This window comes from Prionailurus viverrinus, chromosome C2 (genome assembly GCF_022837055.1).
Source record: "Prionailurus viverrinus isolate Anna chromosome C2, UM_Priviv_1.0, whole genome shotgun sequence".
NCBI classification, from domain to species: domain Eukaryota; kingdom Metazoa; phylum Chordata; class Mammalia; order Carnivora; family Felidae; genus Prionailurus; species Prionailurus viverrinus.
The window spans coordinates 151,587,924-151,612,022 of NC_062569.1; the positions used below are offsets into that span (position 1 = coordinate 151,587,924).

A 24,099-nucleotide genomic window follows, 5' to 3' on the forward strand; every position below is an offset into this window, starting at 1 on the left:
GACACCCAGGCACCACCATATGTTTTCATTTCTTGAGGGAATATGCTTAGGAGCAGAACTGCTGGGTCATACACTAACTCCATATTTAACTGCTTGAGAAACTGCCAGACTGTTCGAAAATAGTTGTAGAAGCTAACATCCCCACGAGTAGAGTGTATGAGGGTTCCAGCTTCTCCACATTCTCATTAATGCTTAGTATCAACCATCTTTTTGATTGTAGCCATCCTAATGGGTATGAAGTCATTTCTCATTGTGCTTTTGATCTGCATTTCCCTAAAGGCCAGTGGTGTGGAGCATCTTTTCATGTGCTTATTGTCTATTTATATATCTTCTTTGGAGAAATGTCTGTCCAATTTTTTGTTTATTAATTGGATTATTTGTCTTAAGCATTTCATATATGTTTAATCTGGGTGCAAATTGCTAGTTAAATATATGACTTCTAGATATTTTCTTCCATCTTCCATACTTGAAAATATATTTGTCCGATTTCCATTTTGCGGGTTGTCATTTCAGCTTCCTGATGGCATGATTTGCAGCACAGTTTTTTATTTCAGTATCGTTCACTTTTTTCTTTTGTTGTTTATTTTTGATGTCATATTTTAGAAACCTCGTAATCTAGGGTCATCAAGATTTACTTCTGTATTTTCTTCTAAGAGTTTTACAATTTTAGCTCCTCCATTTAGGTCTATGACCATTTTGAGTTAATTTTTGTGTGTGGTGTAGTAATTATCATTTATGCATACTTCCCCCACCAAACTGTTGTCATCTTTTAATTTTTTTTAATGTTTATTATTTTTGAGAGAGAGAGAGACAGAGAGCAAGCAGGGAAGGGGCAGAGAGAGAGGGAGACACAGAATCATAAGCAGGCTCCAGGCTCTGTGCTGTCAGCACAGAGCCCGATGCAGGGCTCGAACTCACAGACTGCGAGATCATGATCTGAGCTGTAGTCGGCCGCCCAACCAACTGAGCCACCCAGGCACCCTTAAACTGTTGTCATCTTTGAATCTCAGTGTACAGAATAGTTCTGATGTTATCAAACAATGTGCATTTGAGCACCAAAGAACTGGGTTAACTGGGTTTAGTGAATTGCGGCTGCATATTCTGTGTCCGCCTACATCAGAGAACATCAGGCCTGCACTTCTGTGAAGATTGTTGCTTGAATATTTGCTAATATGTGGTTGAGGATATTATCCACTGTTTCATTTGACAAAATGTATTGGATGCTCCCTTCAGTATAAGCCAGGCTCTGTGCTGGTCTTTCGGGACTTTTCTGCAGCGTCCTCTTTATGAGGCCCTAAGAAGTTGTTTCGCTCTGCTTTCACTACCTGGGCTTCTTTGTGCAGCAGACTTGTTTTTATTTTGTGGGTATAGCTCACTCTGTTTCCTCGGATTTTGTCTACCAGAAAAGTTTTAATGCTCTTTCTAAAGAATGGCTCATGCCTCATGCCATTTACTTTTATATTACTCTCACTTCTGGTTCTGTATTACCATTTTTATCTTTTTATTTTGTTTTATTTACCTACTTAGCATTCTTTTTATTTTGTCTTTTTTATTATTTATTTTGAGAGAGCATGCGGGGGAGGGGCAGAGAAGGAGACAGAATCCCATGCAGGTTCCATGTTCCCAGCACAGAGCCCGACTCAGGGGTCAGTCCCACAAACCATTGGACGCTTAACCGACTGAATGACCCAGGCACCCCTTCCGCCTACCATTTTCTTATCCGTAAAAAAGTCAGCCTTGCCCACTCGGCTACCCACAGGCTGTTAGGAAAGATGAAGTGTGATAATAGATGTGAAGCATTTGTAAAACTAAAGCCTGGGAGCACCTGGGTGGCTCAGTCGGTTAAGCATCCGACTTCATCTCAAGTCACGATCTCACAGTTTGTGAGTTTGAGCCCCGTGTCAGGCTCTGTGCTGATGGTTCAGAGACTGGAGCCTGCTTTAGATTTTCTGTCTCCCTCTCTCTGTCCCTCCCCTGCTCATTCTTGCTCTCTCTCTCTCTCTCTCTCTCAAAAATAAATAAACATAAAAAAAAAAAAACAACCCAAACATTAAAAAGCAAGGAGAAACTATTGAACTTGCCAGATAAAGCATGTGTGTAGACCGCCTCTAGGTTAGAGTCATTTAGGCTAGAGAGTGAAATGTGAACACTTCTAGGCAAGCTGAAGGGGTTCTTCAGAATCCCCGAGTGCGGTGAGGGGCTCTGAGTCCTGAGAGACCTGAAGGAAAGGGTGTTTGAAGTATGCACTTGGGAGGCTGACATACCCTCTGTCAGGGGCGCTTAAATCAGGGGTCCAGTGAAACTTGAGGGTGTTGCAGAAGGGTCCTTGGAGGATGGAACGAATGTCGGAAGGCGGAGGCTACTACAGACAGGACTCTTTCGAGCAGGTTTCAGGGGAGATTCTGCACTTTCCCCTTCGCCTTCCCTGCACCATGTCTCTGCTCCCAGCACCCAGGATAAGACTGTGTCTTCTATAAATAGACTCTCATGGTCTGAGGACTTGCCCTCTGAACCCTGTAGACCTCCTTGCATCCAGTTCACAGTGTAACCAGGTGCATCCTGGAGGGAACTGGTAGACATTTAACTGACATTTATAACATGGCTTTTCATGGGGAAATGCATTCCAGGTTACAACCAACCAACTGGTCAGTGGACTTGGAATAGGGTGGGACTTGCCCATATTGGGAAAGGCTGTTTTGGGGAACAAAGCATACCTGACTTGATTGTGTGCTGTTCTTGTGCTAGAATAGCCTGTTAGAATAGAAGTGTCTGTTGTATAGACAAATAAGACTCAGAAGAATGTTGTTTCTTTCTAAATGGTTATGTTGAAAAGCTGTGTGAATTCAGTATTTTTATTCCTTTGATTTCTAGTCTTGTCAAATGCTTAGAAATTTCTGCTCTGTCCCATCAAACTGACTGCAGGGCCTGGGGTGCCTGGGTGGCTCAGTCGGTTAAGTTTCCAGCTCAGGGTCCTGAGATCAAGCCCCCTGTCAGACTCCACACTGAGCATGGAGCCTGCTTAAGATTCTCTCTCTCCCCCACTCTATCCCTTTCCCCTGCTCACACGCACTCCCTCTTTCTCTCTCACTCAAAAGTAAAAAGATTTTTAAAAATGACTACAGGGTCAAAATTACGGGGTTCTCACATATTTATTCACAGATTTAGTTAAACATCCATATCTAGGTTAATGTGTCTGTTTTCATGCTTCCTAGCCTAGTACATCTTCTGTGCTCTTTTTTGTTAATGGGATTTTTAACTGTTCATCAAAGGTAGAAACCTATCTTTAACTCTGTCAACTTCTTTTTTTTTTTTTTTTCAATTTTTTTAAATGTTTATTTTTGAGAGAGAGACAGAGCATGAGTGAGGGAGGGGCAGAGAGAGAGGAAGACACAGAATCTGAATCAGGCTCCAGGCTCTGAGCTGTCCGCACAGAGCCCAACGTGGGGCTCGAACTCACAAACTGTGAGATTGTGACCTGAGCCGAAGTTGGCCACTTAACCAACTGAGCCACCCAGGTGCCCGTAACTCTTCTTTAGGTCACAACTTCTGCTTTAGGTCTCATATCCCACTTAGACATATGGTCTTATCTGTCCTCTTCTTTTAAAATTTCATTTATTTCTTTTTATCATCCCTACCATAATCCTTATTGTCTCTCACGGACTATTACAGTGAAATTTTTAAGAAATTTTACCTTCGTCTAACGTAGTTTTTAACATTAAGGGTTATAATTCATAATGGGCTATGAAATCAGTTTAATGGTGGTGACTGGAATTGTTTTCAATAATTGAATAGATTAAAAATATCAGAAAGCATCTCCGAAAGGGCAGTTCTCTTTCAGTTTGCATGTGTGTGCATATATACATACGGTATGGATTGTTATTAAAACGTGTCTGTTGTTTGGGGTCACAGTCAAGAAAATATGAAGGCTACTGATTTGGTCTACCACTTTCACATGGCCTCTTACCTATTCTTTTTTGGTTTTTTTTTTTTTTTTTTCCCTCCTACCCATTCTTAATCCATCTCTGCGTCTTTCGCTTATTTTTCTAAAACCAGAATCTAATCATCTCACTACCTTGCTTAAGAGTCTTCACTGGCTCCGTGTTATCTACCGGGTAAAGTCCACCCTCCGTAGCATTACTCACAAGCCCCTTTATAATTTGAACCCAAGTCATCTCGGGTATCATTCTCCCTGCCCTGCCTTCCATATGTCCACCTCGTACTCCAGCCACGTAGTGCCTCTTGCTTTCATTTGTACGTGTCTTACTCTCTTATCCTTCTGCCTCACTATTCCTACTGTTTGGGATCTATTCTCCACATGGCATCTCATCTTTAAAGACAGAAATCAGAAATCACTGTTTTTAAGAAGCCCTTCCCAAATACCAGATAGTCTATCATGCCTCTGTGCCTTTTTGTTTGACAGCCTCCCCCCAGCCTGATTCGGTGAGGACAAGTGAGGCCCAAGGCTGTGTGTCATATGATTCTGTATCCCAGGCTCAGCCCAGGTCCTAAGTGTGCTCTGCTAAACTGGAGTTATTGATTGAACTAATGCACCACCACAATTCTTGTCTTTGGGGCTTTTTTTTTTTTTTTTAAGTAAATCTTCCTATTTATTTAAGTGCTTTCTAAAAATGTTTTTAGATATCAAAGACAGAATTAGATTGGTTCCTTGAAGATTTGGAAAAGGAAATTAAAAAATGGCAACAAGAGAAAAAAGAAATCCAAGAAAATCTAAAAGCACTAAAGAAGAAAATGAAAAAGGTTCTAAATGCCAACGAAACGTAAGTTAACAATTGAAAGGCAATGATTTTTTATTATTGGGGCTTTTTTGTTGTTATTTTAACATTTTTGATATTCAGTTTCAGACTATGTCAGGTAAAGTACAAATTTAAATACTGTTTTCACCTCATTTTAGAGAACGTTCTGTGGGGACTTACCTGAAATTTTTCGTAAAACTACTGTGTTTGCCAATCAAGTGGGACTATGAATGAGCAAAGAGCTGACTTCCTTCTAGTCGGGACACCACCCCTTACTGTGAACATTACCTTTGCCCCATTTTTTCCTTGTCTATAAAGTGAGGGGCTTAGTCTAGATCTAAGGTTCTTTCCTGCACTAAGATTCTGTGATGATTATTTATAATTGCTTTCATCCTGAGCCTTTAAATTACTAAAATTTGGTCTTGTGGTATGAAGGATTTGGTAATGCATACAGGTAATACAGTTGTCAGATGGGCCAAGTTTAAGATTCTCTGTGATCCATTCCTAACCCCTCTCTTCCCTAGTTGGTGACATATCATATGATTCCTCAGCTTAATTCCTACCACTGTGTAACAAAACACTCAAACTTGGTGGCTTACATTAACAGCCATCTTATGTGATCATGATCTTGGAACCTGGTCTGAGTTCCGCTGGGCTGTTCTGATGGTCTTCACGTGGCAGGGAATTGGCTGGGGCTGGGCTCAGCTGGGATGCTGGGATGTCCTGGCTTTTTCTCTCCGTGTAGTTTCACGGCTGCTCCCTTTCCATGTAGCCTCTTCATGTGACTTTTATCGGTATGGTCTATCCAGGTGATCTCCAACACAGTAGCCACGCTTCATATGTGGTGGCAAAGGGCTCCCAAGGGTACGGGAGCAGAAGCTGCCATGCCTCTTGAAGTTCAGGCTCAGAACCATCAGAGCATTACTTCCACCACATTCTGTTGTGAAAAGCAAGCGGCAGGCCTACTGGAGATTTAAGGGCATGAAGAAGGGGAGGCATGGTTCACGGGGGCCACACTACCATTCTCACCTTTCAGGACATTCGTGGTTTTTCCATTTGCCATGCCATAGGATCGACGACTTCATCATGAGTCTTGCTGGCATTAAATTCGGACAGTTTTTAGGTAATCCTTCCAAGAATGATGAACCATAAAACACCGCCTGTGTCTTGTCATTTTGAGTAGGCTCAGAGTAGTTCTATCAGAACACATGTGTGGAAATAACGTCTGCAAAGCTCTGTACAGTACCCCCCACCCCCACCTATAGGTTCATTTTTCACCATTTCAGTTACCTGTGATCAGTGGCAGTCAAGCTCAGATGATTCCCCTTCTGACATATTGTCGGAGGGTCAGTAGTCGCCTAGTACTGTGTCACCCGCCTGTGTCACTCGCCTCACCTCGTCATATCACACAGGCATCTTGTCATTTCACATTATCAAGGAAGGCTGGGGACAGTGTAGTAAGATAAGATACATTGAGAGAGAGACCACACTCATACGTAACATTCATTACAGTATAGTTGTTTTTATTTATTATTAGTTATTGCTGTTCATCTCTTACTGTGCCTAATTTATAACTTGAACTTTATCGTAGGTATGTATATATAGGAAAAAACCTGGGTTTGTTACAGTCCATGGTTTCAGGCATCCAGTGGGAGTCTTGGCACATACCCCTCTCAATATTTGAGCATATCAGTAGTGAAGTTATTTAAAAATTCAGGAATATTTGTATTTAACATAGATTTTTGTATGCTCAATTCAGATTTACTGTTAAACTAGACAAAATAAATGAGGCTGATCATGATAAGAAATTTTTTTGTGTGTGCTAGCATAAAAATCCATTTCTGTTGAGGAATAAAGTTTTTATTATTTTTTTTCACTTTATTAATACATGTTTTCCTTTTTTCTGTCCCAGTTTAAAGATAAGCTACAGGCTTCTTTATGTGCTTGGCTTTTTGCACTTTGTAAATGATATAAATCTAAATTTTATATCTGGATTTTAAAGTAAAGCCTCTTTTTATATTAAAAGTTTTATGTAGTCTTAAGTTTTGAAGCAAAACTCTGAGCAGGAGAATAATTGTATAATTAAGCAGTTGACCCTAGAACAATGTGGGGGTTTAGGGGTGCTGACCCCCAACATGTAACTTTTGACTCCTCCAAAACTTAACTACTAATAGCCTACTGTTAACTGGAAGCCTCACTGATAACACAGTTAACACATATTTTGTATATTTATTATATGCCATAATTCTTGGTAAACTAGAGAAAACAGATTTACTAAGAAAGTCATAAGGAAGGGGCACCTAGGTGGTTCAGTCGGTTAAGCATCAGACTCTTGATTTTGGCTCAGGTCATGATCTCACAGTTTTTGAGTTTGGGCCCCACATCGGGCTCTGAGCTGACAGCTCAGAACCTGCTTGGGATTCTCTTGCTCTCTGCCCCTCCCCCGCTTGCACTCTCTGTCTCTCGAAAATAAATAAACTTTAAGTAAAAAGAAAGAAGGAAGAGAAAGTACATTTTTAGTATTATACTGTATCAAAAAAAAATCTGTATATATGCACTACACAGTTCAGACTTGTGTTGTTCAAGGGCCAACTGTACTTCCTGTTTTGCAGGAAGTTTTAAAATTTAAAAAGAAAATGGTTTTGTAATCAAAATACCTCGGGTTTACTTTCTGGCATGCCAGTTCAGGTCTTTTCATATGCAGATCCCCTCCCCAAGCACCCACCCTTGAAATTTGATCTTGCTGGGATACTTTTTATTTATTATTTTAATTCAAGTTGGTTGGGGCACGTGGGTGGTTCAGTAGGTTAAGCCTCTGACTTTGCCTCAAGTCATGTTCTCCCAGTTCGTGTGTTTGAGCCCTGTGTTGGGCTCTGTGCGGACAGCTCAGAGCCTGAAGCCTGCTTTGGATTCTTTGTCTCCCTCTCTCTGCCCCTCCCCCACTCGTTCATTCATTCTCTCTCTCTCTCTCTCTCTCTCTCTCTCTCTCTCAAAAATAAGCTTTAAAAAAAAATTCGGGGCGCCTGGCTCAGTCAGTTGGGTGTCCAGCTTCAGTTCAGGTGATGATCTCACAGTTCATGAGTTTGAGCCCTGCGTCAGTCTCTGTGCTGACAGCTCAGAGCCTGGAGCCTCCTTCAGATTCTGTATCTCCCTGTCTTTCTGCCCCTCTCGTACTCATGCAGTGTCTCTCTCTGTCTCAGAAGTAAACATTTTTAAAAAATTAAAAAGTTTTAGAAAGATATATACACTTCGTTTTGCATGGTGTTAGACTGGATATGTGTGTGTGTTGACTGGGCTGTATTTCTTTTTGAGAGAGAGAGAGAGCGAGCGCGCATGCGCGCAAGTTGGGGAGGGGCAGAGAGAGAGAGAGAGAGGGAGACACACAATCCACAGCAGACTCCAGGTTCCGAGCTGTCAGCGCAGAGCCTGACACAGGGCTCAAACTCATGAACTACAAGATCTTGACCCAAGTGGCAAGTCAGATGTTTAATCAAATGAGCCACCCAGGCACCCCTGTAAGTCCTATTTTAAAGATGAGAAGGCTGTTTTCATTTTGAATGAGAGCCACTGGTTATACTGATGATGATTGACAACACCGATACTCCTCTGGGTCATGTGGAATCACCTGGAAGTGCTCCTTGAAGTGAACTGAGATAAGGTGTTGTCTACACTGCAAGCATATGATCTAGGGTGAAGAAAAGATTTCTGTCCTTTCGGTGTTAAAGGAAAATGACCCAGATTCTTTGCCTATTTAGAAGATAATAGAAATTAAATCAAAATGTAGAAGTTTACAAAATCAAGAAATGTTTGCATCAAAGTAAGTAGAATTTACTATGTGGGATCGTGTTTTTAAATATCCTTGAAAATTAATTAAAATTTGGTGATTTTCTTCCATAGATATACCCAGAAAAATGATGGAAAGGATAAGGAACATGAATTACTTCTGGATCAGTCCCTCGAAATCAGGCAAATTAAGTTTATGTTTGCTTTTACTATTATCTTATACTTTTAATACCCAGAGGCACCAGCACACTAGGGTTCTAAGTCTATTGTGGCTTGTCTATTTCTTTTAAATAATTATGTCTCTTTTATTTCTGTTTCTATTTTATTCTTTAAATTAATGTTTAAATAAAATTATTCTTTGAGTATTTTTATTTTATGATGTTCCTACTACTTTTATTTTACATTGTCAGTATAAAAATCCTGAATTTTATTCGGGGTGCCTGGGTAGCTCAGTCAGTTAGGTGTCCTACTTCAGTAGTTCATGGGTTCGAGCCTTGAGTCGGGCTCTGTGCTGACGGCTCAGAGCCTGGAGCCTGCTTCGGATTCTGTGTCTCCTGCTCTCTGCCCCTCCCCCACTCATGCTCTGTGTCTCTCAAAAAATAAACAATTAAAAAAATTTTTTTTTAATCCTGAGTTTATTATTGTTGATTAACTGTTCTTTTCCTTTGAAGTCTCCTTAAACTAAAAATGTGGATTTTTTTTTAAGATTTTATTTTTCAAGTTTATTTATTTATTTTGACAGAGAACACACGTGCTCCTGAGTTGGGATGGGGGATAGGGAGAGGGGGAGAGAGAGAAAGAGAGAGAAAGTCCCAATAGGCTCCTCACTCTGCACTGAGCCCAACGTGGGGTTCAGTCTCATGGACAGCAAGATCATGACCTGAGCCAAAATCAAGGGTCAGATGCTTAACCAACTGAGCCACCCAGGCGCCCCTAAAAATGTGTTTTTAAAACTTTTCTTTTGTGTTACTTAAGATAACAGTCTCAACTTTATTATGGTAGTTGTTCTACAATTTTAAGTTTATTAAAGATGGCAGATATTTATTATGAACCTATAAAAAGTTTTCTTTTAAGCTTTGTTAATGGATATAATGTTTTTACCTACGGGTAGTCAGTATATTCATTAGTGAAGCAGTTGTGTTCTGCATTTTTCGTTGAATATTGTTTCACATAGACATTTCCATTCGCATCATGATTCATGGCCTTTTTTTTTTTTTTAAGCCCTTATACACATATTGCCGTGATTACTTTGTAGAGATCACTTTTTTCCTTTGGATGATTTCTTTGTCATATAATGTGTGTCAAAATAGAATTTCCTGACTGGAAGCATGAGGGATGTTCTGTAGCCAGATACGTTGTAGTTCACCTGCCCTGGTAAAAGTGATTTCAACATTTCCACCAAACACTCAATTTTTAAATTTTATGTGTTCCTTTGATCATTTGTGAAATGCAAAAAGCACATATGAGTGAATCTGTGTGCCAGACACTAAGAAGTTTTGTGAGTCTCTCTGTGTCATGATTTCAAAGCTAACCTGGCTTAAGCCTTTAGTTATCTCACTGTTTTTTTCTTTTTCAAGAAGTTTTTTCTCATTAACATTTGCAGTGATACATTTACAAATGAGAAAATGAAAATAGAAGAGTGCATAAAGAAAGGGAAAGAGAATTATGAAGAGAGTCTTCAAAGAGCAGTGGCTGCAGAGGTGAGCCTGGGACACTTGGTGATGGACAGATGTGGTGAGATTGTTTGCTTTGTGTTTAACTACATATGAGGCATAACAACATTTCTGAAAAGTGTGGAGTCTGACGGATAGCCTCTCACCCAGAGTCCTACATCCCAGAAATAGCTACTTTTTTCCATGCATGTCACTTTTTAATGTTTTACCCTTGTGCTTACATGATATTACATAGCTGTACTCAAAGTGAACACCACATTTTGCAGTCTGCTTTCCTTATTTTTATAATTCAGTCGTTTTCCATGCTGTACCTTAGAATGGCTTCATCATCTGTAATCAAGTGGTGTGCCATGAAGTAGCCAACCATAATAGTCACTACTAGAAGAGGAACTTGAAAATAATCCACTCATTAAGAATATACTCTCAAAAAAAAAAAAAAAAAAAAAGAATATGCTCTCTTCTTTCCTCAGAAGAATATATACCAATGTCCACATACTATTTGAGATACTACTGAGACAAAAATCAAAATAATGACCTCTGGCTGTATTTTATTGAGTTCCCAAAACATGGTTGTCTTTGTTTTCTCAATTGAGAAGAAATACTACTTGTTGGTATATATATCTATGATTATTCTGAGAAATTAAAAAAAAAAAAAAAGACTTAGCTTATATAATCCACAGACATGGGACTTCTGATTAAATATTGACTATGCAGCTGCTTCTAAGGAAAAGATGGGGGAAGAAAAGCTCAAGTGCCTATATTTTATGAGTCCTATGCCTACATGTATATTTATGAGCTTGGTCAGGTCCCATTTACCACCATTTGGCCAGCCCTTCTGCCTCGTGGGCCCTGTGAAGGTTACTGACACCTGTATTAAAAGAAAGCAGTTCTATATTTCTTGCAGTGCCTCTTACAAAAATGGCCCATAGGCTTATGAGAAAACCAAAAAACATTCCCCAGAGGCTTTTGAAGCTCATACTGAAAACAACTTCTTTGAGGCCTTTAAATTTGATAGCGTGCAGCCTAGGGGTCATTGTGCAGACCCCTGGCCCTCTGCTTACCAGGGACAGGACCACAGATAATGCTCATCAGGCCTATACATGCAGGGAACCTGGCTCTGTGTTTGTACATGGCTTAAGCAGTAAGCCATGTGGAAAGTTTAGTATCTGAGAAAAGTACTCTGTAAGGTAAAATAATTTTCCTGTCATTATGTTATTCTGTTTTCAAATCCAAAAGTTTGAATTAATTCATGTTGACTTTTGTGAATTACCACATAAGCAAGTTCTAGTGCTTCTGTCATCATCTGTCATTTAAGGAGAAACTGGAAAGTGGCTTAGAATGTTTACGTTTTAACAACCTTAAGATAGTTTCAGTTTCACTGTTTGAAAATACTTCATTGTTATCTAATCTAATGGTAGGTATCTGTGCTTGAAAACTGGAAGGAGACAGAAGTGTACAAATTACAGATCATGGAATCACAAGCAGAAGCGTATCTGAAGTACCTGAAGCTCCTGAGCAGGTACTGTGTGGTGTCACGGGTGTGCTTCCCAGCATGTCGTGTAGGAAATCACATTAGAGCTGATTTGACAAAAAAGTCATTACATTATTCAGGACCATTTTATTTTTAATAGTTATACATCAATACATGTTCAGTTGCAGAAAAATCAAAATATACAAACCAAACTGATAACGATTATCCATAATTCTTTTTTTAATGTTTATTTATTTATTTTTGAGAGACAGAGTAGGGGAGGAACAGAGGGAGAGAGAGAACCCCAAGCAGGCTCCTCACTGTCAGCACAGAGCCTGATGTAGGGTTTAGTCCCACGAACCATGAGATCATGACCTGAGCCAAAATCGAGTCGGATGCTTAACCAGTTGAGCCACCCAAACTCCCTGATTATCCATAATTCTTAATTAATGTGTAACTAATTAGTATTTTAGAAGAAACCATTAAGTATTTGAAAAAAAGAAAATTTTATAAATATATATATATATATATTATTTTTTTTTACTAAGTAATATAAAGGAAACTTCCTTTCGTATCAATAATGACATTTCTCTAACCTAATTTTGAAAAGTTGGATATATTCTAGCATACAAATGTGTCATGATTTATTAAACCCCACTGTGGTGGTGCATAGTTGGGTTCTTTGCACACTCTGTTAAGAAAAGCTGCATTTCAGTGAGTTTCCTTGTAGCCGCATTTTTATGCACGTTATTAATCATTTCCATGCAATAAATTTCTGGACTGAAGATCACATTTTCAAGCCTTTTAAACAATTACCTTCTGTAAGAACAATCACTTAACAGTCTTAATGATAGAATATGGAAATGTCACTTCAGAAGATACTCACCTATGGTCCTTTTTTCAACTCTCATAATCTTTACCTGTTTTTGTTTGTTTAGCTTTGATTTTGGAATAAGGTTTACCTGGGAATTCTAGAGGGTCTTCCTCAGTCTAGTCTCTAGCACTATTCTGTGTGGATTTTCACACAAGGGATTATTTTTCATCTGGTCTTTTTATCATTCCACAGTCAGGTTTTTCATCCTTCCCTGTGCTTTTTGCCTTACATTTCAAACCCTCAGTGTTGAGCCACAGGTTCTGTGGGTCACGGGAAAAAGTTTGGATGTATTGTTAATTTCTTCATTTTTCAAGATTTAGTTTTTTTCACATGAGAAAACCTTTCTAATGAGAGGAAAACAAAGACGCTGATTCGGGTTATAAGACTAGTGCAGCTGAAGTAAGGCCCAGGGGCTCTGAAAGGCCAGTGTTTGACCTCGTGCACTGTGGTGCCTCTGAGAAACGGAGATCTCAGACCTCCTTTCATCTGACAGTGTCGACTTCCTTATTAAATCTCATAGGACACGTAGCTTCTTTCTTAGGGATGCCCTGCTAACTTTCCCATTCCACCAAAGGATAGCAAAAGAGAAAAGATGTAAAAGGAAATGTTCTGAGTTTTCTTTAAGATGTATAAATAAAACTGGGTGCTCAGTCAGTTAAGTGTCTGGCTCTTGGTTTCGGCTCAGGTCAAGATTCAAGGTTCATGGGGCGCCTGGGTGGCTCAGTCGGTTAAACGTCTGACTTCGGCTCAGGTCATGATCTTGCGGTTCATGAGTTCAAGCCCCACGTCGGGCTCTGTACTGACAGCTCAGAGCCTGGAGCCTGTTTCAGATTCTGTGTCTCCCTTTCTGTCTCTGACCCTCCCCTGTTCATGCTCTGTCTCTCTCTGTCCCAAAAATAAATAAATGTTAAAAAAAATTTTTTTTTTTTTTTTAAAGATTCAAGGTTCGTGAGATCGAGCCCCGCATCAGGCTCCCCATCAGCAGCACAGATCCTGCTTGGCATTCTCTCTCTCTCTCCCTCTCTCTCTGCCCCTCCCCCACTCACGTGTGTGTGCTCACTCTCACTCTCTTTCTCAAAATTAATAAATAAACAAAAAAAAAGATGTGTAAGGAGAGCTGACACAATCACAAATCGATAGTGGTTATTAATCTTCCCAGTTAGAAGTTCAAAAGCTTGTTTGTCACTTTCAGTAAAGGTGTGGAGGTATAACTTACCAGTGTGTCAGGCCCTACTCTTTATTTTAAAATAACGATGTGGGTTTTATTGGAATGTTTCAAGTGTTCCAGGCTGCCTTATAATTTTTTTTAGTGTAAAAACACCCTTTGATGTTAAACACAAAGATGTTAAGTGAAAAATGGTCAAATCTTCAAATTTAGGGAAAGAAATTAAAATTAAGGAGAATGTTTACTCTCTGTCCACCAGCTTAGGGGTTTGGGTTAGATAAGCAATTAATATTTCCTAAATTGTTTCTAGTGGTGAGTCTGTAAGATACATAATTCTTTAAAAATAGGTTTTGGAGGGGCGCCTGGGTGGCTCAGTCAGTTAAGCATCCGACTCGGTTCAGGTCATGGTCTCACTGTTTGTGAGTTTAAACTCCGCCGCAGGCTCTGTGCTGACAGCTCAGAGCCTGGAGCCTGCTTCAGATTCTGTCACCTTCTCTCTCTGCTCCTCCCCACTTGTGCTCTGTCTCTCAAAAATAAATAAATGTAAAATAAAATAAAATAAAATAATTTAAAAATAGGTTTTGGTGTGTGTGGTCATGTGAAATACATCTTTGTCGTGTTTAAATGTTGTCATTTACACTTCAGTGCTTTTAACTTTTAAAACATTTCTAAAGTAAACATTAAATGGTTTCATGGTTCTCTGCTTTTTCAGTGATTCTGCAGCATATCCTGATACGGAATCTGATGTACATTCATGGGAATCATTTCTTTGTAAGGTTGGAAAAGAAATTGAGAAAGCAAAGGTAAGTTACAAAATATTTTCTGTCAAAACCTAGATGATGATTATAGTTCTCAGGAGAGGCTAGTGTCATTGAAACTTTCTTTTTTGAGCTGTTAAAGATAATATATATTTTTTATTGTAATTATTAAGAAGAGTTTTTCCTGAAAGTAATGCTGTTTTCTTAATTAACTGTCTTAACTTCTGCCCTTAATTGATAAGATTAGAGAAGTTCCATTTGATAAGGCTTTAGAACATTCTGATTAATGAGGTCTCATTTTGAGTTTCTTTCCTTACAAGAAATAATTGTTCTGATACCTTGCATCTCCGTTATATTTCCTGGAAAATTGTTGACCATTTGTAAATATATAGTAAGGAAAAAAGTATTAATTGACAATTGTGATATTCCCCTGGGAATTTATTAGAAAAACTTAACACTTTTCCTTCTACCTACAGTCTCAATTTGAAGAACAAATTCAAGCAATTAAAAATGGCTCTCGGCTCAGTGAACTTTCTAGAGTGCAGATTCCTGACCTTTCACTTCCTGTCTGTAGCACAGTAAGTCTGTCACAGCTTCTGTCACCACAATTTCTTCCTGATTTGGGCCCAAGTAATTTTTTATTGTTTGTATTCTGGGAAATTGCCTTAATGTTTTCATTATTGGTGCTACTGGTTAACATTTCAAGCTGGATAGTAAACATTCTTACATAAATGGAAGAGGAGTCTTTCTACATCAGTGTCTAAGGACAGGACTGAAGTGAACACAGGGCTGGTACATCTGCCTTCTTTTCTGGATGCTGGCATGTTCTCTGCATTTGAACGAATAATCTAAGAGGAGAAGGTGCCTGTGGTTTAGACCAGCTCTCTCTACTGACACCACCTCAGAGTTAGTCTTATTCCTGGATACTTGTGGGCATAAGACCAAAATTCAGATCTGTGTCCTCATCAAATACAGAGACATACAAAGGTTTTATTGGTTAGGTCTGTCATATTTTACTGCTATTTTGAGGTATTTGCTAAAAAATCTTTTGAATAATAGTGACTGCCAAACCTGTCTTTATATTTTAAACTATGCAGCACAGTAAAGAAAAACATGAATTTGATATTGTGGACTTTAAAAATGGCTATACCAGGTATCACTTTATTGTCTTCTGGGGTACATACTGCTTCTTTAGACACAGAGCAGGCGCTCAGCCAATACTAAAATGGCTGAAGCCCAAAGGAGATCAGACTGTAAGAATTTAAAGAAGGACTCTATTCAAGAGTTGATTAGAGCTGGTTTCAGAATATTTTGGCACAACATTAAAACCTGTTTGTGAAGTAGTCTGCTGTAAGGAGACTATTTTCCTTAGCTCCTGATTTGCACCTTCCTGCTACTGCCAGACCTTTGCCTAAACTGTCCTCCAGCCTGGAGCACTAGCCTCACTCTTGGCATTGTGTCTGTACCTGAAAGCCTGGTCAAGGCGGCCCTCATTTGCCCCTCACCCCGTAGCCCTTCTGTCACATGCGCTCAGTCTCCTTAACTGAGGTGACAGGCTCCCTGCACACAGGAGCCTGATCTCGAAAGGCTTTGGCTTGCCAGTACTTTGCACAGTAAGCATTCAACTTGTGGTTTCGTCTGCCAAAACTGTGTTTAAAATGTTAAAAGTCAGCCACCTTGAACTGAGTAAAATATTCTATTGACTTCCAAAGTTTCTTCTCTCCATAGAAAAACATTTTTTTCTCCATTGAACTGAGTAAGAGGTAGAGTTTTATGTAGAATTAAAGCTCACGTATCATTTATAGTGTTTCCAAGCTTTCATGGCAGACATGGAAGGGAAAAAAATGTGAGATCTCAACAGCATATTCACTACTAACTTTTAGTTCTAGCTTATGTAATTTTATAAACACACAAAAAAATTTTAATACCCAAAACCTTGGGAACTCGTAGGGTGCCAGGCACTTGAGTAATAAATATTACCCTAAAAACCATTAACTTTGTGTGTCATTTCTCCCCCATTCATTCATTGGGTATTTAGTGGTGATGAAGATTGGATGCGGTCTCTTCCCTCAAAGGACATATGGGTTTGGGAAAAGAGAGATGTTAAGCCCATAATTACAAGTAAAGTGTGCCAAGGTTTTTCATAGGAGCATAAAATGCTATAGCAGCATAAATTAGGAGGCACTAACCTAACGAAGAGGTCCAGACCTCAGCAGAAGATTCCCTGTTGGAGGTCTCAGTGAGTCAGAGATCTGGAATAGGAATTAACCAGGCAAAAGGAGGACATGGGTGTGTGTTTGAGGAGGGGTGGATGATGTGATATTTGGAGGGTCAGAGTGTTCAAATGGAAGAAACAGCATATTTGGAGGCTAGGAAAATAGGGAACACTTCTTTCATGGATATAAAAGAAGTTTAGTATGACAGAGGGGGGCTTTGGTGAGAGATATTATAAAAGTACCCAAGGGCCAGAACGAAGGGAACTTTGTTCTGTAAGGTGTGTTCAGCAGTTTGACTTTTCCTGAGGTCACTAAGAACCCAATGCAGGTTTCAAGTAAGGGGACGACTTGGCGCTGTTCCTGATGGCTGTCAGCTTGCCCGAAGTATGAAGTGGCAGAGGGGCTCACTGTCACCAGCCATGTCATGGATCAGAGAGTGGTTGTAGGGTTGGAGGGAGAGCAGGGTCAGAGACCGAGCTGAGCCTGCTTTTAGAGACACTGAGTTTAAGTGTCCTTGGAATCACCCAGTGGATTTGCCTAATAAGGGAGTTTGAATTTGCAGGCTTGGATCTCAGGCAAATATTCTAGACTAGGATCTTGTAAAAAGCGGGCATTATTAGTACCTAGCACGTAGTCTCTGAGGCATAAGAGAGTGTGAAATGTCCTGGGGAGAGGGTGTAGCAGGGGCTGGAGATGCACCCCCCTCCCCGACAGCATAAGGAGCTGACCGTCCACATTAAGGCACAAACAGGTGTAAGCACTGCAGGGAGAGCTGAGAAGGAGCTCCAGAGAGGGAGAGGGAGGCCAGCAGTGCAGAGCCCAGAGAAGCTCATTTTAAAGTGAAGGCCACCAGCAGTTTTTTAAAAACAAAAACATTTAATTCATTGGAGTCAAGTTCCCCATGCACTTGAGCACCCAGGTTTATTATAGTCGTGCTTATTCGTCAGTGTTTGTCCACAGATGTTTCTCTTAGTGATCCAACTGTGGTGTGTTCTTCCCAGATTCCTCCTAAGTTACTTCCCGAGTCTTCAAGCCATGACGATCATGGAACTGCCGCTGCCAGCACTTCTGCAGATCGTGGGACTGGAAACCAAACAACAGGTCCCGAGGATTCAAGTCTGGTCTCTGCCAGCGATGGCCCAGTGGGGGCTTCCTCTTCTCCATTGTCGGGATTGCTCTCCTGTCAGCCTGGAGTCACCCAGCTGCCAGAGTGTAAGAGCACAGGCCAGGAAACTCTGTCAAAACAAAGCCTTGTGGCTGATCAGAAACTACCAGGACGTGCTACTCGGTCAAGCCAGTCTCCAAAAAAGCCGTTCAATAGTATTATTGAGCACCTGTCAGTGGTATTCCCATGTTACAACAGGTATGGCTATAAATTGTCTGTGACTCTGTTAAATATCTTAATGAACTGAAGTTTCCTGATCATATAACATTTTGGCCAGTTAAGGGCTGAGGTGGAAACAACTCCATAATCGTTTTATTCAGAAAGACAGGTGCTACATTTCTTCCCTTTTTTGTAAACATGGAGGTGAGCATTTTCAAGCCAACCTTTTGATGCACATATCTAGATTGAAAACACTGAACACTGGTTACTCCATACTCATCAGAACCCAGGGCAATTTGCTTAGATTTTGATGAGATCATTAACATGCTCTAGTCCTAGTTATGGAACCCCTAAATGAAAATAAAACTGTAGAAGCACCTGGGTGGCTCAGTTGGTTAAGCATCCGACTCTTGGTTTCAGCTCTGGTCATGATCTCACGGTTGGCGAGTTCAAGCCTCATGTCGGGCTCTATGCTGACAGCTGCAGAGCCTGCTTGGAATTCTGTGTCATCCTTTCTCTCTACCCCTCCCCTGCTGTCTTTTCTCTCACTCTCTCAAAATAAACATTAAAAAACAAAAGCAAAAAACTGCAAAACACTAGTTTTATATCATTTAGGCGAAGAAATACCACATAGCCAGGAAAGTGGCAGCAACTTAGACCTTGCTCGACACCTCTGATTTGTTAGAGGTGTGAGGTCCGAAAGACTAGATGTAATCTGATAGTGAATCAGGGTCGTGGGTGTGTTACAGAGGGTCCTCTGAGGGTGGGGAGCGCTGCTTTATCTCAGCCAGTGTTTCCACCTCCAGCCTCTGGCCTTGCTGTCTGGGTTGGTATGAAGGAGGAGAAGTATTCCTTGTCTCAGCCAGGAGAGAAGGAAAGGCAGTGTCTCTGGGATACAGCTAGGAAAAGAGGAATGCACATCCCTGGATGACCCTCTGTGCCCTGTCCCATGTTATTTCTGTCTTTGATATTAGTTACAGGTTTTGAAATTACACGTTTGAAGCAAAGTAGTGGTTAAATTATGATTGAGCAGAATTAATGTTTTGCATCTGTTGGCAGAGCCCTTCTTATTTGAAAACAGGTATATGCACATGGGCATATTTAGCCCTGCCTAAGTTTGAGAAACATTTTAAGTTCTCTCAATAGCAGTTCCCATGCCAATTGTAAAAGTACTCAAGTTGTAATTAGCCAAAGTACCTTAGAAATAAATTGTTTGCAATCCTGACTAAATTTGGGAGCGTTTACACCACCAAGTAGAAATACATCCTAATTTTCTGAAAGTTAAAACATTTGAGGGATTAGTGCTACAAATAACAAGTTCCTGTTGATTAATGGTTTAATTCCATCCACTGCTACTTGTGAAAAATTCAGGCTTGGAAAACCTGTCAGATTTTTTTAAAGAAGGCAGTCAGCAAATCTAATTTCCTCTTAGGTAGAAAGAGATTTTATTGATTTCAAGTCAGAACTAATGTTGTCTGCTCAGTCAGTGATTTAGCATAAAGCTACAATATACCCAGGCTGTAGGAAGTCAGGTTTCTAGGTAGAGATGGGTATCTCAAGTAGATCTAGTGATACACTGTTACTTTGACATTCTAGTTAAATAAATAGTTAGAAATATCGGAATTTTCATAACTGCTTGGAAAGAGTGATTCCCCTGCTTTTATATACCGTTGCTATTATTTACAAATTTGTTTGTATGTATTTGGTTTGTTTCTTTTAGCTGTTCAGTTAATATCGGCACACAGTATTTCTTTACAGTAGAAAACCTTGAGTTTCTCTTGTCATTTGTGTCCACTTTCTCTTTTTAGCACTGAGCTTGCTGGTTTTATTAAAAAAGTGCGAAACAAGAACAAGAACTCACTGTCAGGATTGAGTATTGATGAAATTGTCCAAAGAGTGACAGAACACATTCTAGATGAACAGAAAAAGAAAAAGGTCAGTGTTTCATCCAGATACAATAAAATGGTCCACTTTACTTATAAAATAAGGATTTATAAAAAAAAGAATGCATCCAGCCAAAATGTGGAGAACACTTCAATAAAGACAGAAGACGGGCAAGCTTTTGGATTACTGAACTTGCTTCACTCCCCACATTATCTCTGCAGCCAACTTCAGGAAAGGACAAGAGGTTGTCTGAGCCCAGCTGTGCTGCTACTGTGACCAATGCCTCCCAGGGCCCATCCTCCCTGGCTGCTGGACCGTTGCCCAAAACCAAGGGACAGAAGGCAGAAGATATCCCTGTGAGTACTGTATGTGTGGTCAGTTTGGGTTTTTTTTGGTTTTTTTTTTTTTTTTTAACATTATTTATTTTTGAGACAGAGAGAGACAGAGCATGAGCAGGGGAGGGTCAGAGAGAGAGGGAGACACAGAATCCGAAACAGGCTCCAGGCTCTGAGCTGTCAGCCCAGAGCCCAATGTGGGGCTCGAATTCATGGACCGTGAGGTCATGACCTGAGCTAAAGTCGGACGCCCAACCGACTGAGCCACCCAGGCACCCCTCAGTTTGTTTTTTTAATAAAGAAGAAGAGGGAGACAAAATTTAACAATTTTAGCCCCATTCTCTCCATTTCTAGACCTAATTTATTTGATCTTAAAATTAGAAACCTGGGACGCCTGGCTGGCTCAGTCACGGGAGTGTGTGACTCTTGATCTCAAGGTCATGAGTTTGAGCTCCACGTTGGGCGTGGAGCCTACTGAAAAAAAAAAATTAGAAACCAAATTTAGATGTACTTGAGTTTCCCATTAGGACAGTCTGTGACCAGTAAGGCCATCTCTGCTTTTATGGGAACCTGGGGCTCCTGTTGGGAGAAGCACCTACACCAAGAAAGTTCCAGCCACATTGTGGAATCTGGGCCTTCAGACAGTCAAGTACAAGTTAATTTTTTATATCACATGTGATATTTTGAGTAATTTGGGAAAATGATTTTTGAATCATTTTATGCCGTGTCACCACGGGCTTTGGAATCACACAGACTTGGTTTTGTCACTTAGCAGCACTGTGAGCTTAGCTCTTACCTGCTTGTTGAAGTTGCTGTCTGGATGAAGTGCTACAGTAGAATTGCCAGGGTCAAGCTGTGTGTCCAGGAGGGTCTGGCTGCTTCCCTTCCCTCTCCCCTTGAGTGTCTGGAGGGGGTCTGGGTGGGTAGGACACTGGAATGGGCTGAACTTGCCTTTAATTTGATACACAGATTTTAAATGTTTATTGTTCTTTCAGAACAATAAATGTTCTAGAATGTTATATTTATATAGATCTTTTTATAAAGTACTGTGTCATCGATGATCTCAATTGAGAAGACATTGTCATCGTCTTTGTAATGAGGAAACTGAGGCACAGATGATTCGGGCAGCTTGCCAGCATTCCCTCATTTGATCTGGGTGTGCAGCATTTAATTCCCTAATCCTCACCACACAGACCCAGCCGACACCGGGTCTGTGTACCAGGGACCAAACGTGTGGTTGAAAGAGACGCCATCACCTCCATGGCTCAAGGCCACGGGCTCCAGATTGAATTCTGATGCAAAGCATGTTTTTTCCCTTTTGTCCAACTATGGTGTCAGAATTTAGATGAAATCAAAATTGCAATAGATTTTGGCCCCGTAGTAGAGTCAGTGATGCATGATTGGACAGAGTACTAGTTTGCTGACTTGAACTAAGCAGTGAATCTTTTTGTGAACTTGTTTTTATTCCTCCTGTACATTTTCATTTTCCACTATTCGTTGGAGATTTTCCAGACCTCATACACTCAGTTCCCAGAGTGTCTAACTCCAATGAGAAAGCTTATGAGCATGCAGAACATTCCTGCAAGGCCTGGCTGGAGTGCCTCCCTCTCCCCAGGCTGTCCCTGACTGGCCACAGGCTGTGTGGTCCTCCAACCAGGTCCTCAGAGCATCCTCACGGACAGCCCCACCCCCAGACAGACAGCAGTCACCTTCTGCAGAGAGATGGCTTTCTGCTTCACAGTTGATGTTGATAGTAATAAAGTTGTAAAAGTTGACTTACAAGAAAAAAATATATTCAAACTGGGACTTAGTTTGATCATCGTGGGTAGTTTTTTAAGGATTAAAAGTAGTTTGCTTTATGTTTTTAAATTACAAAACCAATGTGTGTTCATAGTAGGAAACACAAATAAAAAGCATTTAAAGCCTCCCAAAATCCAGTCTCTAAGGTAACCAGTTATTATGAGGTTGGTATTTCTAAACTCTTTTGTATGTGTGTGTATGTGTGGATTTAGTCATACTTTTTGTGTGTGTGTTTTTTTTTTCACTTAGAAATGTATTGTAGCGATCTTTCCATGCTAGGAAATAGTCAAGTTAACTGGGTTTTTTGAGCCAAACCTAGCTCTGAGCTCTGCAGAGGCCTTACCATTCCTTTCCCTGGGACTGACCCCTCTGTTGCTTCCCTGACCCTCCCATCCGGGGCCACAGAGAGGAGCTAGAACACCTCATTCTGCTGCATCTGCCCGGTCGGTGTCAGAGGAGAGACAAAAAACCCCATTCAGCAGTTCAGGGTCTTCAGAGCCTTTTGCCCCCCTCTGCATCCCTGACCTTAATCCCACTGCCAGGGCTGCTTCCGTGCACTTGCCTGACAGTTGATGGAGAATCCGTTTGGGGCCAGGTTCCTTGTCAGTTGCTAAGGTTGTAGATGAATGAGGCTCCTTCCTGCCATCAGGGTGCTCAGAGTTTAGAGGGGAAGAGGAGTGGAAAATACTGGTGCAGTGTGGGTAGGTGCTGTGAGTCGTATGGAGAACTTGTGCCTGGTGTCCTGGGTGCCTCTCGGGCTCTGCTGTCACAGAAAATGCCGTCTGTGCTCACCAGACTGTGTGCCCCTGCTGGAGACTCTCCCATTCAACTCTGCGCCCTCGCGCCCCACACAATCCCTGACCTTGGTGTTTGCTGAATGAGCCATCAGATTGTTTTGTTTTGATTTGCACACGTAATCTACATTCATAGAAACTTTAGAAAATAGGAAAAAAAGTTAAATCTCTCTGGACGAAAAGTAACCATTTGTCCACATTCTGTATCTTTCCAGCCTCTTTCCTGGGTATCTCTCTCTACACCCATTCTCTTTATTTTTAAAAAATTAAGTATGTGATTATATGATATGTACTGTTTTGTAACTTGCTTTTATTCAGATGTTAGTCGTGACCAGCTTTTTGTGTCTGGGATTGTGGACTTGAGTGATTTCAGTCAGCCCCACAGGAGTCCATGGTGTGGATGATCATTTACGTTTGTATCTCCAGCTGTTAGACAATTAGATGAATGATTGGTTTATAGTGTTCATACCATAGTTTAGGTGTGAGGTGGGATAATTAGAAATTTGTAGTAATTTCCTGGGAATCTATCAACCGTATAAAATATTTTTTTCTCTGAGAAAATTAGAACTTCAGAAGTATATTTTTTCTTTTGTATGTCTATGTTTTTCTTTTTTTAACGTTTATTTTTGAGAGAGAGAAAGCACACGCATCTGCATGTGCACAAGGGAGTGGCAGAGAGAGAGGGACACTGAGAATCCAAAGCAGGCTCCTCGCTGTCAGCACAGAGCCCGACATGGGGCTTGAACTCACGAACTGTGAGATCGTGACCTGAGCCGAAGTTGGATACTTAACTGACCGAACCACCCAGACACCACCCCGTCTATATTTTTTCTTAAACGCTGTTGAAAAATAAGTTGTTCCCAACTGAAGGTTACTGGTGGGGTATTGGGTGTGGGGATGGGCTAAATGGTGAGGAGCATTAAGGAGGCACTTTGTTGGGATGAGCACAGGGAGTTATGTGTAAGTGATGAATCACTTAGTTCTATTCCTGAAACCATTATCACACTGTAGGAAGAGCTCATATAGTAAAAAGGAATTTAGTTATTCTTTATTATTGGAATACGTTTGTTCCCACAGGCACCGGGTGCAGCTTCCTGTGAAATATGCCATGAGGTATTCAAATCCAAAAATGTGCGTGTACTAAAATGTGGGCACAAGTTTCACAAAGGGGTAAGAATTCTCTCCGGCCATCCTCCTCATGAATTTTGACTATGAAGTATTTTGAAAATAAAAAGGAACTTTTTTTTCTAGGTGTCAATACTTCTTGG

General features: G+C 40.6%; 1 protein-coding gene across 8 annotated transcripts in view; it reads left to right on the plus strand.

Annotated features, from left to right (window-relative positions):
* The window catches only part of TTC3 (tetratricopeptide repeat domain 3), a 127,789-nt gene that overhangs the window by 101,049 nt on the left and 2,641 nt on the right, over positions 1-24,099 (plus strand). For all 8 annotated transcript variants that reach the window (XM_047876415.1, XM_047876410.1, XM_047876411.1 and 5 more), the window contains 10 exons: positions 4,639-4,778; positions 8,652-8,720; positions 10,141-10,237; positions 11,629-11,729; positions 14,433-14,523; positions 14,955-15,056; positions 17,696-18,057; positions 19,827-19,953; positions 20,124-20,258; positions 23,909-24,001. In XM_047876415.1, the coding sequence (XP_047732371.1) occupies positions 4,639-4,778; positions 8,652-8,720; positions 10,141-10,237; positions 11,629-11,729; positions 14,433-14,523; positions 14,955-15,056; positions 17,696-18,057; positions 19,827-19,953; positions 20,124-20,258; positions 23,909-24,001 (1,317 nt within the window). The remainder of the gene's footprint in view (positions 1-4,638; positions 4,779-8,651; positions 8,721-10,140; positions 10,238-11,628; positions 11,730-14,432; positions 14,524-14,954; positions 15,057-17,695; positions 18,058-19,826; positions 19,954-20,123; positions 20,259-23,908; positions 24,002-24,099) is intronic.